This window comes from Argopecten irradians, chromosome 8 (assembly GCF_041381155.1).
Source record: "Argopecten irradians isolate NY chromosome 8, Ai_NY, whole genome shotgun sequence".
Taxonomy (NCBI): Eukaryota; Metazoa; Mollusca; class Bivalvia; order Pectinida; family Pectinidae; genus Argopecten; species Argopecten irradians.
This window is the reverse complement of record NC_091141.1, coordinates 1,419,124-1,437,642: the sequence shown is the minus strand read 5'-3', so window position 1 is coordinate 1,437,642 and position 18,519 is coordinate 1,419,124. Positions and strand designations below refer to the sequence as shown.

The 18,519-nt window shown below is 34.5% G+C and overlaps 1 protein-coding gene across 2 annotated transcripts; it reads right to left on the bottom strand.

Annotated features, from left to right (window-relative positions):
- Positions 1-1,835: 1,835 nt before the first annotated feature.
- LOC138329063 (alpha-1,6-mannosyl-glycoprotein 4-beta-N-acetylglucosaminyltransferase-like) lies at positions 1,836-11,667 on the bottom strand. Of its 2 annotated transcripts, XM_069275788.1 has the most exons (6): positions 11,454-11,667; positions 10,909-10,985; positions 7,536-7,698; positions 6,265-6,332; positions 5,880-5,949; positions 1,836-5,284 (listed from the first exon to the last, which is right to left on the bottom strand). In XM_069275788.1, exons 3-6 carry the CDS (start codon positions 7,696-7,698, stop codon positions 3,402-3,404), a joined length of 2,184 nt encoding a protein of 727 aa, XP_069131889.1. In that variant the 5' UTR covers positions 10,909-10,985; positions 11,454-11,667; the 3' UTR covers positions 1,836-3,401. The 2 variants fall into 2 exon arrangements, with proteins under 2 accessions (XP_069131889.1, XP_069131888.1); XM_069275787.1 differs by lacking the exon at positions 10,909-10,985.
- Between the last annotated feature and the right edge of the window lie 6,852 nt (positions 11,668-18,519).

Here is an 18,519-nt window from a genome sequence, read left to right as displayed (position 1 = left end):
TGAATATCAGTTATGCATAAAACTTCTTAAATGATTCTTGACATGCTATTTCATTCATTTTGATGAATTTTAATGAATATCCACTGAAGTCACATAACTTGTCACATGACCACATGAATCACCTGACTTCTATATATACATGTATGTCCCGCCAAAACAGTCACAATCCAAAATGGCTGCTGTATCTGCTGGCATGTGGAAGGGGAAGCATTATTCATCTTAAAATGGAAGTTTTAGCACATTAATGAACGGATTATTCCATTCTTGGGTTTATTTAAGTACATATGAAAAGTTTCAGTAATATTTGATTTATCTGCATTTTTTTCAACATGAAATTGTTGCACACTGATATTGCTATAATGATTATGGATTTTTCCAGTTCATGAAGTTTCGTTAATATTCATGAATCGTTTGTGTCAGTTGTTGTTCATGAATAACTCATGAATTATCACGAATAAACATTCATGATTATTCATGAATATTATTTAAGTTCATGAATGTTCTTAAAATATTCACGAACTTTTTATGAATTTCCATAGATGGGTTTTTCATTATTTCATGAATAAAAGAGATTCATGAACGTTCATGAATTCATGAATGAAAGGATTAACAAATGTTCATGAAATAGTTTTTCCTAACTTATTCATGAAGTTTTAAGTTCATGAATTGCATGAAAACATTCATGAATACTTTAAGAATATTCATGAATTTTATTCATGAATACTGTAATTCATGAATTATTCGTCAATGTTCATGAATTTTTCTTCAACGTCTCGTAGGGTTAGTTTTTAAAAGAAACTCCTGAATGACTTTGGCACAAAAATGTTGAAATATTTCAAGCTGCAACCAATCTTTCGAACTTAATGAAAACCATAACTCCGAGCCAAATAAACTGCACGGAGGTGTGATAGTGCGAAATAGCTTCAATTCGATTAAAGGGTTTATCGAATTCTCAATTAAGACTCCATTTAAAAACGAGAAGCAAGTGCTTCTAAATTTGTGAAGTTCGTTTTCAATATCAGGACAACCAAGTTTATATTTATCTAAAAATATTCCAACATGTGTTGTATGTTCGGACTAATTCACAGTCTTACCGCCCAAACTCCAGCTGCGTGCGGATCTTGCAAAACTATAATGCATGTTTTGGAAGCACTATACGTAAACTTCCATTTACATCTATATCTATAACATATGTTCATCAAAACATCTAGATTACATTTAGTATAATATAAAAGTGCAACATCGTCAGCCTGAGTGGGACAGGTAACGTGAACATCTTCTATCATAAGTGAATCATTGATAAACAATGTATACAGCCAGGGTTATAAAATATTACCCTGCCTAGTACCTTGTTCTATAAAGAACATGTTAGAAACAAAACCTTTATAACATATCACAATACAGTGAAGCTACAATTTTGATAATTTTTATATCAAACCCTAAATTAGATTTTGGTTTGATTAGTTTAACGTCCCATTAACAGCCAGGGTCATTTAAGGACGTGTCAGGTTTGTTGGTGGAGGAAAGCCGGAGTACCCGGAGAAAAACCACCGACCAGCGGTCAGAACCTGACAACTGCCCCACATAGGATTCGAACTCGCGACCCAGAGGTGGAGGGCATGTGGTTATATGTCTGTACATCTTAACCACTCGGCCACCGCGGCCCCCTAAATTAGACGTTTTCATAAATAATGCGTAGTGCCAAACACAATGAAATGCTTTAGCGGCATCAAGAATACATGTAAATAGTTTATCACTTTGCTCATTTGCATATGTAACCGTTATATGTACCAAAAAAATAGGTCATCGTGCTGATAAATTGAGACTGAAAGTCATTTTGTAGCGGATTGTCAATGAGAGTTATACCCCTTAGACAGCTTTATTTGTCGATCATTTCAGAACAATATAACAATATGTACGCATTAAACGTTCATGTTCTACGTTTTAGTAAGAAAAAAAATGAAATGCTCTGTAGACTTTCTCAATCATTTCAATGGCGTTGTGTATAAGGATTTTCCATCCTTGCTAGAATAATGAAAATAAACTATTACACGAAAAAATTAAAACGCCAAGCGTGTATGAACGTATCTTATTTTATCAGGTAAGTCAATGTCCGTGTAAAATGTTGTTCCGTTAGCACTAATCTTGACCTGGTTTTGTTCTATTTCAGAAAAATTGAAATACAAATTAATGTACTTTTTTATAGTGTTGTCATTATCAAAAACAATTATGAAGCCACCTGATAGCAAAAATGACGTTCATTGAGATTAAACATATCTAAAATCCACCAGTCAAGTACAAGGGCGTCATTTAATGACAGTTATCAATAGCTACATTTTTGTGTTAAGCCATAGTAAAACAACTATATAACAGCAAATATATGGAGTAAGAATGTTTGAAATAACATGGTTTGAAAATCAGGTGTTTTACAGTTAGTCTAATTAAGCTCCTGCATTCTACTCTGACGAATTTTATCGTCTCTCAATATCGCGTTCCTTTCCTGCCAAGTAAGATATTGCTGTTGTTCGACTTATATCATTATTCTTTCTTGTATGATGTGGTGTAAGTTTCTTTCATCTTATCTCATCTGAAGATGTAAAAGTTAAAATATCCTACTGCACCTACGACTGTTGATTTGTTGTGAAATGCGGATAATTCTGTGTGTTGTTTATTAGCACAGCATATAAGTCTGATAAAATGACACCGATTTTGATAATATCAACATTATTGTTTAATATCTCAATTATCGTATAAAAAACATGTTGGAAGACAAAATAGTTCATTTAGTTCTGTTCATATATTTCTAAATAATGGATGGCATTGGTTCTGCCACTATATGCTTCTCCGCTATGACATGAACCAGATTTAAAGACAGTAGTAATATTATACATTTACTCATTCACTATCTGTTCACCATACCCAGGGCCCACTTACAGAAGTGATACCACATTAAAAAAGGGAAAAATAAATAAACTTTAAACATATTAACATTGAAACCTGTGTGTTAATATCAACCTATTTAAAACAAGTTATTTTCATTTCCGATTTTTGTCAAAAAATATCACCTTCCGGATATTACTAAGACATTTTGAAGGATTAAATACTTTAAAAGTAGCAAGGTTTTTAGAATAGAATGGGGGAAGGCTAAAACATGTCAAATTTTCCGCTATTATTGTGATTTCGACCGGGATGTGTTGTACTGTCACGTATATCAAGAACAGTGCAACTCTACTGACTTACTGGGGCGGTCAGCATATTTCGTCCTGATGAAACGATAGCTCAGGTATAGTCATTTTTATCATTATCATAAGCCAGCCCGTTGACTGTCGTCAGGGGGTAGACATGATCGATTAGTGCCTTTTTAGTGACATGGTAATTAGACATGGGCATTGGTGTTCTGTTTAACTTTTCGGATTATTTGGCAATTCCTTTTTATTTCTGGCCTGAAGATGAAGTTCAGCACGTGATTCTCTCCCTTGTTTGTATAGCGGAGCTTTTTGTTGCGATTTCTCTTTCATTTTATTTTCCTCAATATTCATAAGATGAACATTATTTTGTTGCTGTACAACAAACTTCGGATCTTTTAATTGTAAATGAACATTTCTTGATTTATCACGTTTCTGTTTGTTAAGTTGTTTCTGTTTGACTTGTTCAATCAGTAGATTAATGTTTTCATTCTTGTTTGAAATATCTTGAGATCTTTTTCTACTGTTTCCCCCCTTTAAACTATTGCCGAAGTTACTGTTTCGTGGTTGCCGGTCAGCCTGAAGGGACAGGTTTTGGTGTTCAGGCCGATGAGGTACTTTTTTGTTTTCAGACGGAAGAGGTATTCTTTTGTTATCAGTTCGAAGGGGTACTTTTTGGTTGTCATGTTGAATAGGGCGTTGATGGGGATCAGGATAAAGTTGATTTTGTTTATGTTCGTAAGCCTTTTGTTTTTTCTCATTCCACTTATAACGGTTATTGACCTTTAGATCAGACATCGCCATCTTTCCATTTTTTAACTGCATAACTTTTGATTTTATGTCTTCAAATCTCTTCCATGTTTGTAATTTGATCATTTTGCTTTCTCCATGTGTAAATTTAGGTTTTACATCCACTTTCTCTTCAGTCTGAGGTTCTCCCGGAAGAAAAACTGCGACCTCTCGGATGATAACCCAATCGCTTTGATTGGCTGTTAACTCGATAACAATACAGTCGATGTTTATCGGAAGCGTAATATTGGCCAGCCCTGTGTCTACGTCACCGTCTACGAAGTTTGTGACATTTTGAAGATTCTGACAGGGCTCATCTATATCATCAACAGTAGAGATCAGTAATCTCGCATCATGCAACATATCCGAATGTTTCGTGGCTTCACCGGAGTCTATAAATAACCTAGTTATGTTTTGAGAACTTTCGAAAATTATCCTAAAATAATCGCCATGTTTAGGGTTAGTCCCCCAGAAATACTTGTCAGATAAATCATATGCATGCACCGGTTCAAAATCAGAGTAGGCCACTATTTTGGAATCAATCATAGCGGAAGGGTTAACGTGGTAAAATCGCTTTCGAGAGTGCAAACGTATCCCATGCATATTGTCCTGGAATCGCCTATCTGACAAAGTCTGCTTCTTATCGGACAAGGATGAAACAATACCTTTGTGTTGGAACAAAGACTTTGACCTAATGATATCTTTCCACTGTGTTTTGATCTGTTTCATTGCCTTGAGCAACAAATCCCCAGGCTGTTCGTCGAAAAACATCAATATATATTCAGACAACTCCTGGAGATCAGATGATCGAAACAGCTTTCCTATAAATCCTAAAGAGGAATATTCAAGACAATACCAAAACGTACCCGACATTGAATGGATGAACTTTAACATGTCTTCGTAATAGTTATAGGCTGATATTACGTCGTCTTCCAGCTGCACATAGTATCGAGATATGTTTTTACTATAAGAAAAAAGGTAAGCGTAATCGATATTCTGTTTCGTTCTCCAGGCAACCCTTGCTGCTGTGTCGTTAAACGTTCGCTTTAGCTTGGTAAAATCGGGGTAAATATTTTGATCGTGTGGGTGCACTATTTGTAGGAATCCGTTGTTAATTAGGCTGGGGTATTTACTGGCGAGTTGTTTGCTCCTTGTCCTGACCCAGGTTTGATTGCGGTCCACCATAAACACAATGACAACAATATACATCCGCTGGGACGCTTTGACGTTCGTTATTAACGAGTATAAGGTTTTATCAAGGTAGTCAACACCATGGCGTTGGACTGTCGGGATTCCGATCGTTATCTCACCTGTAATACAAGGTCGAACATTAATGAGAGAAAATCGAAATAAAAAACAAGCAAATCTCCGTGTTGATGTGACTGTAATGTGCTTTACACCGATTTGTAGGTTTTTAAGAAACACCTTTTAGAAAGGTTAACGAAAGTATAACCAGGTATTCTATCTCAAATCTCGTAATAGTAGTAATCTTAAGCACTGATGTATATATTATCGATAGATTATCATACCTGTCGCGCTTACACTGCAAAGACCTTATATTATACCTATTCATAAATTAAAATTACGAAAGAAAACATTTAGTGGAACCGCAAAGTCCCTGTATTCCGACAAGAAATCATTTAGACCTTGACTTTTGGATTTAGAATTCTAATCCCGCACAGGCTAAGAATTCTAAGCTTTTTAACATAGGTTGGTGTTTTTTTCTGGTTACTCCAGTTTTATTTAACCTGTCAAGTCCTTTAATAACCACGGCTATCAATATGATGTTAAACAAAAACAAAAAATACGAAGAAATTAATAGCAGCAAAATCGCACACCGACACAAGATATAGATCTAGAAAAAAATATGTGGATACAAAGCTATTTCTGCGGAAATATACTGACTTTGATTTCTTCTCATTCTCCCGTACAGAAGGGCTCTGTCGTGGTCTATCGTCAACTTCGGGGACTCTACCTGTATTATTGAAAACAATAGTTTAGGATAATTAATCCTCACAGCTTACTGAACTGAGAGATTATATTACAATGTCTTTACATAATGAGATTTCATCATTCTGAAGTACTTTTTGATAAAGAGATGGAAACTTTAATATGTGTCCAAAGGGAACTATATGATAGATAGAAGTCACTCTACTAACACGTCTTTTGAATTTATCAGAAATTCCAAAATCAAATACTTCTATAGGTACAAACGTATTAGTTAGAGAAGTATTTATGGCGAATGAACGACATCAGGTCTGTAGTATATAGATAGTATACCATCACCGACCTGGAATTTATCTTGGTGACGAGTTGGACAAGGACGGTTCGTTGTTGGCAGCTGTGATGGTCTGACATCTGAAACAAAGCTTGGTGTTCAATAATAACTGAAATTGATATCGAAATTATTGCTAGGCATCAAAATACTAAGATAAGTCATCGCTCGGTTAATATAATTACGTTAGATTCATATTCAGAGAAGGCGGCGACCGCACTGGATTATCGATAATCCAATTATCCTGATAAAGTTAATCATGGTCCATCATTTAGTGAATAAATGACGAACAAAATCGTAAATAAAACAGTTTTTCACACAGACATGGTATCTATCTGTGGTGCCACGGTGATCCTATTAGTTTGGTAATAAACATGACTTATGGAGTTATTTGCACGCGTGTTGTCATTCCCAAAATAAAAACATTATGAATCAGTTAAATATTCCCGATATTTGACGGTGTTGGAAAATATTTAACTTAGTGCAATTAACATATCTCAATGCTTAAGATTGCTGCTTTAACCTTATTGGTTAGACACAATTACACAAAACGTACCATCTCTTAGTAACCAACATTGTTTTATTTGGATAGATAATAAGCGTTCCAACCTAAAAATAAAATAGCATGTGCATTTATAGTATAACCTCTCTAACTCGAACTTGTATTCCTCAAAGACCTCAATTTTCGATCTGATCTCATGGTGTTGACCGTGGCCATGTCTATTTCGTGTAATAAAACCCTGGGTATAACAATTTGTCGAATAACCCTCATTCAACAGATTTCTCCGTTTTCCATCAACTTCATAGTACTTAAAATATCCATACGTAGAACAGGTGTTTGACCCAATATATTGGTTGATTTATAACATTTTTAAGGTGAATTTGTATCTGTTGGCATCCTAAATTATTACAACAACAAGGGAAAAACCAGTTTTAGATAATTAAAATGCCATAAATCAAAATGTTCAAATATCTTTGGCATGCATGGTTTGTACAATTAAGATAAATGGGATAATAAACTGTCGATATGGCCAACCTCCGATATATGCCCCAAATACCCCATATTCATCGAACTATGAACTGGGTCCCCTTATTTTGAGTTAAAGAAGTATTACTGTGAACTACATCATCACATATGTGAGCATTTAGATTTATGTAACTTTCTGTGAACCTGAAAAGTCACAAACTCGAAATTTGACATCGGTCGATGTTTTGATGTTTTCCCTTGGGGAGAAATGGATCCACGTGTAAGTATCTTGAAATTAATGATGGTGTGTGCTACGTACTTGCGCGGGGCGGTGCTGATTCCGGAGTTTCTGTGACACACGACAGAAGGTGCATGTTGGCCCATAGTAGCACCAAAATGAGGACCGAGATCCAGGGTAAAAATCTTTGTCGCGTGCATAACAACATCCGGGTCAGTCGTGACATCATCGCCGCACGTGACATCTGTAAATGACGAGAGAATATCATATTCATTTTAATCATATCAATATAACGTTATATATAAATAATACACAGAAAAAGCTTCGTCTGAAATTATGTCATGTTTAGTTAGAAAATGTAAATAACACCAAAATGGGTTAAAAGTAGACTTTAAATGGTAACGACGATAATTCCAAATGATCCGAGATTGAAGGCATTTTTACATTCTTGTTCTTGCTATGACAATGTAAATGATTTCAATTAAGATTGAGTCTAGCGTGACGTACGCCATCTGAATCATGAAAGAACTTTGAAGTGCATTTCCTACCATTTGTATAACAATCCATATATATGACTAGCATTACATTGCTGTGACTGTAAGTATAGCATTACATTGCTGTTCAAACACATGACTGTAATGAATTTATAGCATTAGTAAACTTGTGCTTTATTATACGATGCTTTATCAATATATCAACGGAACTAAACTGTTCCTTCTGGTGAATGACGTCATTCACATGACGTAAATCGAAATTCATTTTTTACGATATCAAAATCTAGTATGGCATGTACACAAAGTGAAAGTAAAATATTACCGTGATATTTTCATTTTTTCAGTGATATATCACCTGAATAGAATACGGTTACTAATATTATTTTGGTCTCATTTACTTTATGAAGCGTTCGTCAAAACAAAGTTTTCAATTTCTAATGGTTGCAGATTTTTTATTTGGTGCTCGACACGAAGCGAGATACTCGCAGTTCACTCGCAGATAAAGTTTATTTAAGGATACTAACCGTTTTCTTATAAATATTACGTGTATATTTTAATTTATCTGCAATTTTTTCTTTTCATTTTTTTCCAAATATTATGGTGTTTTCTGTCAAAAATTTTATGTGGAATGTGGAATGCGCTTAATTTTGTTTAAAAATAAACAATGTAAACATGCCAATAACAAAACATCCTCTTCTAGTTAAAATAGGTGGATTCTCTCACACCGAAATAATCTGTAGCAGGTTTTTTTAAAACATATGTATAAACGTGCAAACTATCTTACAATAATGTCCCGGGGTTTCGTTTCAAATAAGAACGGCAGTCTTAAAAAATCGTGCTAGTGTCTTCTATAAATAGCTACACAATTACAGCAATGCAATCACACTAACCAATGTAAACTCATCAAACATAAGTATGATAACGCCTGTGTTGTATATAAATCGGAAACCTAGATAGTATTATACAACAGAGAGAATAAGTACTAACTACCCATTGGACTACATTTACATTGTATATATTTTAGCTCTTTGAATGACATTTAAACTTGCGGTTATTAGCTGATTTCTCTGTAAAACTTCAATAAACTATACACATTGTAAATCATTCAAAAGATATAGTGCAAATGACATTTTTTAAAAAATATTTTTTTGTCTTTTTATTTTTTTTTCTCAATTGTGTAACACATATAATCATAATACATGTAGAGGTAAATCGTGATATCGTATTTCTCTACATGCACATTTATTCAAGTGAATGATTCCTTTCAATTTAAGAAAATTTACCTAATAAGTGCGACGATCTTTAGTCGACACGTAAGAGCTCATTTCAGATAAGATATCCATATTGGCACACGATGTGCTTGAATGACTATTGTAGTAATATATAAATATATATTAGAGCCTTTTCAGTGTTCCGCACTAGGGATTCACGATGGTTATTGGGTCAGATATATCACGAGATACTCTCTAAAGGTACACATGTACACTATGTGTTATTTATGGGGCGTGAATAAGAGACCTTTCACTAAGCTTATTACCGTCAAGAAATGCAATATTTTCCCAGACCACTTTCGCACGTTACCAATAATGTGTCTAGATGTAAGTGCGCTTTGATGCATGGGGAAGAAACCGAGTTCTTTACCTGGTTTAGTTTAAATATTTTCAAAAGCATCTCATTATGCCGTACATAAAACGTCGACTGATCAGTGCTATACTCTACACTATCTACACCACATCGCAGCCCCTCTTGTACAATAAAAAAACTATAAATTATGATAATGTTGGTCATTGCAATATGAATTCTAGTTTTAAATGCCGACGACCATGATACAATTCAAATTACTCTAAATATACATATTTTAAACGCTTTTCGAAAAATACTATGTTAAAATATGATTAAGCTAATTTCCGATTTCTTTAGATAATTTTTGCAATTTTGATTATATCGTAAACTGCACGATTCAATTCAGTCAGAATTATAAAATGTTGTACAAATGGTGTCTTATATCTTGCTATTTAAGGAAAGGTATACATTCGATAATTTGGGTAAGAAGGAAAAGAGCATTGGAGGAATTTTAAAAGACTTATCTATAAACTTAGGTAGATTTCTGTATCAATGTATACTATCATTATCGTCAACAACAATGACTTCGAACACAGAACCACGCTTTCCTGGAAAACATACATCAAAATCAAATAGTTAAGGGGATATAATTGCATACAAAGAAGAATTAGAACGATAATTGTAATGAAAATAAATGGAAATAGATACGCGTATATCAAATTGTTGTAATCACATAAGAATAACTTACATATTTTCGGCATTCATACAGTAAAATATATTTTAATTGTTTTACGTCAGATAAGTTATCATTTCGTTTAGCATCGTTTCATTTTATATTCCAATGATTTCATGAGATATAATTCACTGACTTTTGAATTTGGAAACCATTTAAAAAACACTAATTATATTCAATACTTTTTGAACGTTTGGCTGTTTTATCCTTCTTGGAATCGTCAGCTCTATCAATTTGATAAAACGAAGCAATCAGTATTTCATTCCATATAGGATATAGTGACACGGAATTTAATCGGGATGCAATTTTTTTTATATGTTTTACTTAAAGTAAAATTAGAAGCTTTAGAAGAATTACCAACTTTTCAATGATGGTAATGGTGTAAAGAAAGTAACTTTTGTAACAGAAGAAAAATATTAAATCGTTTGCTCCAGTTTTTGATAGTGAAAAAATACTATTTGTCAAATGTGGAGCATCTTTAAATAAATGGAATACAAAACCCAGTTTGTCTCATCGAGACTTCGATTAATTACTTAAAGAATCTCGGGGATTGAAAAATACACCAGCCAGCTATAGTATGTAGTCGTAAAATGCTGGTTAAACTATTGATTGAAAAATTATTATATAACATATTTAAGTTGTGTTATTGAAATAGGAGACTAACCTGTGGTTCAATATTTGAGTAAGCAAATCCAGACAAACATACAGGGAATATAGACCGTCCGGCTTTCGTTGCACTACCTGCGTAACAATCGTGACTTTTAAAGGTTAGGTCAGCGAATTGTAGTGTGTGGTACGACAAATCAGAGTAAGCTGTAGGATGTTATTGTCACTCTGTTACATTACAACAAGAACTGACGTAAATCCATGGTAATGTTTTATATTGGGTTGGTAACCTCTTATTGTTTTAGTTCATACCGTTGATAAACAATTTAGTTTTCGTTTTTATCATTCAAATCAGTCTTATATACTTGTCATGAAATACAAAATGTCACTTGATTTCAAGATTTATTTAAGCCAATACATTACTAGAAAGACGTCAAATACTTCCTAATCAATACGTTTTTGGTCTTATATGCTTGATAACCACCATCGTAACGAATCTCTAAGTAAACATCGTATTATCAATATGTTACCGATAATCGATAATTCGACTCATGTTTCCCATACAATGAGTAATATACAGTTATGTACATATGTTTTACATACCTTGTTTGGCCCAGACCCCACCGTCCTCCGTCAGTTTCTTGTTTTTTGGTCGCCCAGACCCCAAAGTCCTCCATGTGTGTTTACATTGTTATGCTATATGGAGTCTTGTCTATAACATGAGTTTTAAACTACACATGTGGTATTGAATTGATATGAATAGTACATGTACGAGGCGGTGAACGCCCATACACCGCCACAAACACTCATTATACCGGGTGGTAATATATGTGTGTATTGTGTGTACTGTAATCATTGGGGTGGAATGTATGCTCTACATCCGACCCGGTTTATATAATGGAACTCGCCATGCATATTCAGTGAATCTAGATCATGTTTTGTACACAGTGAAGGCGAGGTATAAACATGAATTTGGAGCATTAAAGCACATTTGATAAGAAATTAATTACAGTATACAAAAGCTGACCATACAACCATACAAGGGTCAGAACGGAAACTGGATGAAGGACTGTGACCACTGCTGACCAGTGAAAGTCATCCTGACTCATCGGCTGGACATGATATGGTCATAGCAAGCACCAGAAATGGGCCATCCACCAACATAACAACTTAAATTTTATTTGCAAACTGTGTGAATCTGCGTAGCGGATTCTCACATAAGTTTTCAAAAAAAAATCATTTCATAACCCGATGAAGTTAAAAATAGCTACATCAATGCTTATAATTAATTTTTCAGACTACTTGATAAAAAATACGATTAAACGATACAGCCTGCGATACCATTGATTTTCCAAAGGATTATTTTTCTAATTTTTTTCATTGTATATGAAGATAAATAATCTGCCAATCAGAAAGTGGGAATATAGACATCAATTGCGAAGGCAATCATCATATCGGAGTTCTTTCCCTTTATATGAATAAGGTGGCTTTTGCTGTTTAGTGCGTTAATGTTCATGATGTTTGTAATTTGTACAACCGTTCTGTTCTGTAGAGAGAATACCTATGTAGCTATAGGCAATGTCTACTGTCTAACCCGTTTGACTCTTGTTAATAAAATTATATGAAATTGAAATTGATATGTTTGAGAAATTTTCAAAAAAAGCAATGTAACAATTTGTATGTAATATATAACAATATCAAATATTTGGTATGTACACCTTTCTTTAAAACGTATATCCCAGAATTGCAATCTTTACACAGAACAATATCAAGATATCTATGTGTAATACTTGAATTTATCACGCATGAGCCTACACGCATCACCTTTTGAAAACTAACACAAAGTAATGCAATGGTTTATATTACAATAAGCTTACAATACAAGGTCGTGTGAACTCAGATCGACTTCAGACCAATTTTACCTGAAAAAGTATAAAAGATAAGTTATTTGTAGATAACTTCATTGATTGATCAACATTTATTCTGAATTTCAGATGAAGTTGCCCTAATGATTTTTACTTCATGTCGATTTCATGTGAACTTCACAGGTTAACTTCTTTTAAATCCAACTGATCATTTCCCCGGTCAATTTCCTAAAAACGTTTAAAACAATTTCATTTTATTTCTTATACACTGCAGTGTAATACCAAATGTAGCATTTGTATTGTCTAGAAAGAGATAAGCTTTGGAAACATTTTTAAACTGACCAAAACCCACATCCTTTACAGAAAATGCATCTGTTGCATGGGAGTAAACTATATGTAGTATGTAATACATGAAAAAAGTGAAGTAAAAATATGATTGTTTTATATAAGAATACAAACTGGATATAGTTGTGGCGGTGTTTTTTTTTTCCAGACATGTTATAATGAAATACATACGAGTTGCACAACAAGTGGTTATTGGGGGTGAAATTTATTCCACACGAGTCAGTTATTTTGTAACAGTTACGATAGACAAGAGCTATAGCTTATAAAAAATAACTTACCAAATAAATGTAATGATTCTTAATAATAAGTTGTGTGACGACCTGCGTCTGTCATAAAATTCAGCTACAAGAATGTCAAAGTATGATAACTTGTTTTTTTCCGACTTAAGCAAATAAGTTATAGTGAATATTAAAAAATCTTAATTACAGAAAGACGGAATTAATTGCAAATATAGTAGTATAGGCATCAATTGATTATTGATGACAATAGCAATTTGTGCCGCGACACTCAGAAAAAAAATGTAGTTCGGATCAAAGTTTAAAATCTAGACCAATCCAAAGTTCGGAAAGTCATATTCTACCTGTTGAATATCAATGTGTCCATCCAACTTCTAACACATTTATACCGTGGCCTGGGAGTGGAAGAACAAGACGTATTATAAAACCATACACACAGGAAATAAAATCAACATCACTTGATAAATGATTTTGTCATTATATAACAAATTACATAATCTTGTAAGAGTTGATAGCAGCAACGTTAACGACTTTGGCAAGAACACCCTAAAATGTTATATATGCCGGTAGCAGATAATACTCGTTGTCAGTAATGTTGTAAAATATTACAATACGATGCATTTACGCAACATAAGAAGGATCTTGCATGAAATTTACATTCAATTTTACCTGCCAGCTATCTAATGGTTCATCACTGATAATGAGTTCCGAGTTATGTAATCAAACTATCTGAATCGTAACTGATCTTGACCTTTAAAGTCATTATCAAAATTTATAAAATTACATTTTTATTTATTTTCATACGAAATCCGACTCTCTGATTGGCAGACTCTTTTTCTTCGTGCTATAACGAAGGAAACAAAATCCGAGGATGGCGCGAAAACCCGATGTTATCATGACGTCGACGTTAAGTATTGTTCCGGGAAAAACACTGGAACATCGATGTAATCGTACGTTGAAACGTTTTTTATTTATCAAATAGTCTGAAGGGGGTTGAGATGGTGTAACGTATCGTCACGTAATTGTTTCTGGATACGAGTAATAAATTGAAGAAAAAAAAATTATAAACATTGATATCACTATTTTCTTTTCTTTATCGGATTATGAAATCAATTTTGCTTGCACAGTTTTGAGAATCCGCTACACGATTTCACAGGTTGCAAACAAAATATCGTTCATATCATGATCAATAGTGACATCAATTCTTAAGTGATAAATTTATTTACCAATATTAATTAATTATTCCCAATACTAATTCTTTAATTGATATAGCAAGAAACTTAATTTGTATTTAGATTGTACGCATTTGTATATGGTAGGGCGATCCTAATATAGAACCTATCATGAACTCTCATTACCCCAGATAAAGTCCAATTATTTGACGGCGCTGTTTTCTTTTTATGTTTGTTTACTTTAAAATGTTGATCGAATGTGCTAAGTGTTCCGAATTCTTAAGGTTGTACACAAACCGTCGTTATGTGTAAGAGTAAATCAATTTATGGGAACGTCTTATTAAGATCGTATGTTAAAAGCAGAAATAATTGTATGTAAACATTCCCATTTTCCTTAAGTCGACCTAATTACGGCACACCAGGTTATTGTACACGCTAAACATTTTTTTGTGACATATAGGGAACAGGGTAGGCAAACGGTTACTGTTGCTAGGTCTGACGAACACTGCGGAAAGATCGCGAAAGCTGCGATAATCCGTGCAGCAACTTGAAGGATCTTCCGCACGACTTTTCTTTAAAAGTATTCAAAAGATTCCACCAGTTTAAAATCAACACAATGGGGTTCCAAATATTTTATCGAGGGGTATCTTGTGAAAGTTAAACTAACAAAACCAGCAACGATGAACTGACAGTTTTCGCTAACAAAACCAGCATCGATGAACTGTCAGTTTCGGAGCCAACGAAACAAATGACCAGCTGCATCTGCTGCATCTCGACATAAATACAGTGAGAATATCTTTATCTATTTGCCCATGTGTTGCAGGCCAAGTAAAATACACTTCAACTGTATATGCCGGCTTTCCATGTGCATTTATAAATATTTACAAACATTACCTTTGGCTCCGCCCGCTCGCTCTGGTGACAGACAGTTCCGAACGCAGTATGCAGTGATACGTAGCCGTCAGGAAGTACTTCGTCTACAGCACACACAGTTTTAACGAATCAAGGAAATACTATCATAAAGGATAGCTATCTGGTTCATTATTACTGCAAACACAAAACAGTCGAAATGAAAAACACTGCATTAAAATAAAAACTCAATTAATCTACTGGTTAGTGTTCGTTATAACCGTGGTTTACTCTTACGTTAGACATAGAACTCGTCAGTTGAATCACAGGAGTTACCTCGGCTGGGGTCACAGCTGTTTTTATAGCTCCTATGTTATTTCTCTCGTAAATTCTTGAGCTTGCCTCAAGCACAAGTTCTGATAGCACATGCAGTCTTACAATAGTCTTAGCGACAGTGCTCATACTTCTCATGATCAGATAAAAACAATGAAACGAACTCTAATATTAATACAACATAAATTGCTTTATTTTGCAGCCTTAAACTTGACTTGAAATCATGCAATAAATAATACAGAAGTAGTAGTAAACTAAGGGCACAACTGCCCCTCCCCCCTCCCGCCCCTCCCAAAACCGCGGGAAGGTGCTTCCCGCCATATTCCCCACCCGCCCCACCCAAACCGCGGGAAAGCCGGCCCCGCCCGCCATATTTAGTTCGGAAAAGATTTCGCGGATCTTTCAGTGTGTCTAAGGGATTATGTAGAGGATTAAGTACAACCTCGAGCATTCAATTTGCAATAATCAAATTTATCAAAAACCAAAAGTACCAGAGCAATGAAGTAAATCAAACCCAGCAATATTACTGATTACAATCCAAAATAACAGCATTGTTTATTAAACCAATATACGATCAACTAATCATTATGACCCGGAGGTTATCAAAAACCAAAAGTACCAGAGCAATGAAGCAAATTAAACCCAGCAATATTACTGATTACAATCCAAAATAACAGCATTGTTTATTAAACCAATATACGATCAACTAAAAATTATGACATAAAGTTTATTTAAAACCAAAACCTATCGAGCCAAGCTTTAATGACAACCAAAGTCCATCAAACCAATTATCATTTAATCATAGATGAAAGAGATAGACGGACGCTAAGAAAGAACCGTGTGTTGCTGGTTGAAAAACTACCAACTTTAGAAGTAACAGGACCATTTATTTAAATCTAAAATTTTATCCAAGTAGATGGTGGAAGATATCATCATAGAAAACAACCAATTCAACAGAACCAGAAACTTATTAGACATTTTACCACGTAGAGAACCAAACGCATTTAAAGAATTGTGTAACAGTTTAAAACTGTTGAAACGGTTGGACATATTATCGGGTATATATGAAGATAAAACCAGCAAATGATTCATTCCACAAGTATCCCCACTACCGAGAACATGGACAAGAAGGATTGTGAAAGTGTTATGATCACTACAGGTTTATCTACCAGTCTTGACAGCATATCGGATAGATACAAGATCCATTTTACGATACTGAAGCTATTAGGAGTTATCGTACTACTGTCAATCACCATAACCAGCTTATGCATATCTACCAATACCCATAATACATCAGATTGTATAAAGATCGAAACAAGATTTCAACCTCCTGCTCTAATTGTGGAAAGATCGAACCACCCACCCGGTTTAATTCAACACTATGTTCTTATTTAAAACAATATCCTTTACCACATGGATCCTATGTGAGTATTTGTCGCTATCAACACCAAGTAAGAATCGACCTTAGAAGATTTATCAATAGAAAGCCAACCATCAGAGGGATTGTTTTCAATGTTTCACAGTGGAATTATTTGCATACATTATGGGAACATGTCAATACAGCTATATCTGAAGCTTCCCGCTTCTAATCTTATTTCGCGGAATTTTTTTTCCGCCAAATATTTCGCGGATTTTTTTCCGCGAATTATTTCGCTTCAAGTATTTTTACATATAAACCAAGAATTGTCAACCAACATCACCAGTTTTCGATATGGAACAGAACTATGCACACTATATAAAAAGCGAATGGAAGATCGCCTACTGCGAAGCCCTAAGGCAGAAGATCCAAGAAGTCGCCACCACCAAATGCTACGGCTGTGAGATTGACCATCCCAGTCAAAGGCAACACTCTTGTCTTATGCACAACGAAGAGGATAATCTATTTTATTATTTCACGGACGCATTAGAATCGTTCAACGAAGAAAAGGTGTTAGCAGAATTTGAAGAACGAGTATTGAAATCCACCACACCACTAGACTTTTTTAAAATTTATAAGCAAAAGTTTTATTCCAAAGACTGGCGCGAAACTACCCGGAAATCAGAAGACAGTCAGTGCGACATTTTTGACACCATCCATCAATCTAGAGCGTGTTTTTTAGGAGTATGGAATGGACATACACTGATATCAGACCGGTTCATTCAGACTATTTGTTCCACGAAGACAGAGTTAAATCCTTTCAGCACTGGCCCCCTCAAGTACGACAACACTCCACAGACTTAGCATCTGCAGGGTTTTTCTACTCTGGAATCTGTGATAACGTGGTTTGTTTTTACTGTGGCGTACAAATATCACAGTGGTCACCCTACCACAAACCTTACATTCAACACAAGCATTACTCACCAGACTGTATCTACATATGTACCTGAAAATCATAGGACTAGGATGGAGATAGTGTGTGATGAAGTGGAACGCGAAGATATGTTGAAGGATATGTGGCATTCCCTAACCTCAATAACTGTTGAAAAAATCACTATGAACATTTCAAACTCTGTGTGCTGTATCCTGTTAACGAGAGAGGAGCATATAGACTTTTATTTTGATTCAGTACTAACCGATCTTGATTATGATAATGTTATAAGAACATGGACACACATGTATCCCACCAAGGACTTGTTAAGAATGGATGTTTTAACCACATTTTGGAATAACGAGTTATTTAATTTCGATGAATTTTCCTCCTACTTAAAGGAATGCGTTCAATCAATTTATTTGCATCAATAATGTACATGATTATTATGTTTTTCTGCTTATGTTGTAAATAAAATATTGTAGTATGCTATTTCATTGTTGTTATTTTATAAATATATGTTGTTTGAAATTTATCTCTCATTTGAGACACGATGACGAGACAGTTGACACAAGACAATG

What these genes read in the sequence shown, in the direction of transcription:
- LOC138329063 (XM_069275788.1), bottom strand. Translation starts at nt 7,698, where the DNA reads ATGTCACGTGCGGCGATGATGTCACGACTGACCCGGATGTTGTTATGC. An exon ending in GTCACCAAGATAAATTCCAG is followed by an intron (nt 5,950 to 6,264) that starts GTCGGTGATGGT and finishes TCAATAATACAG; the next exon opens with GTAGAGTCCCCGAAGTTGAC. An exon ending in GAGAATGAGAAGAAATCAAA is followed by an intron (nt 5,285 to 5,879) that starts GTCAGTATATTT and finishes CTTGTATTACAG; the next exon opens with GTGAGATAACGATCGGAATC.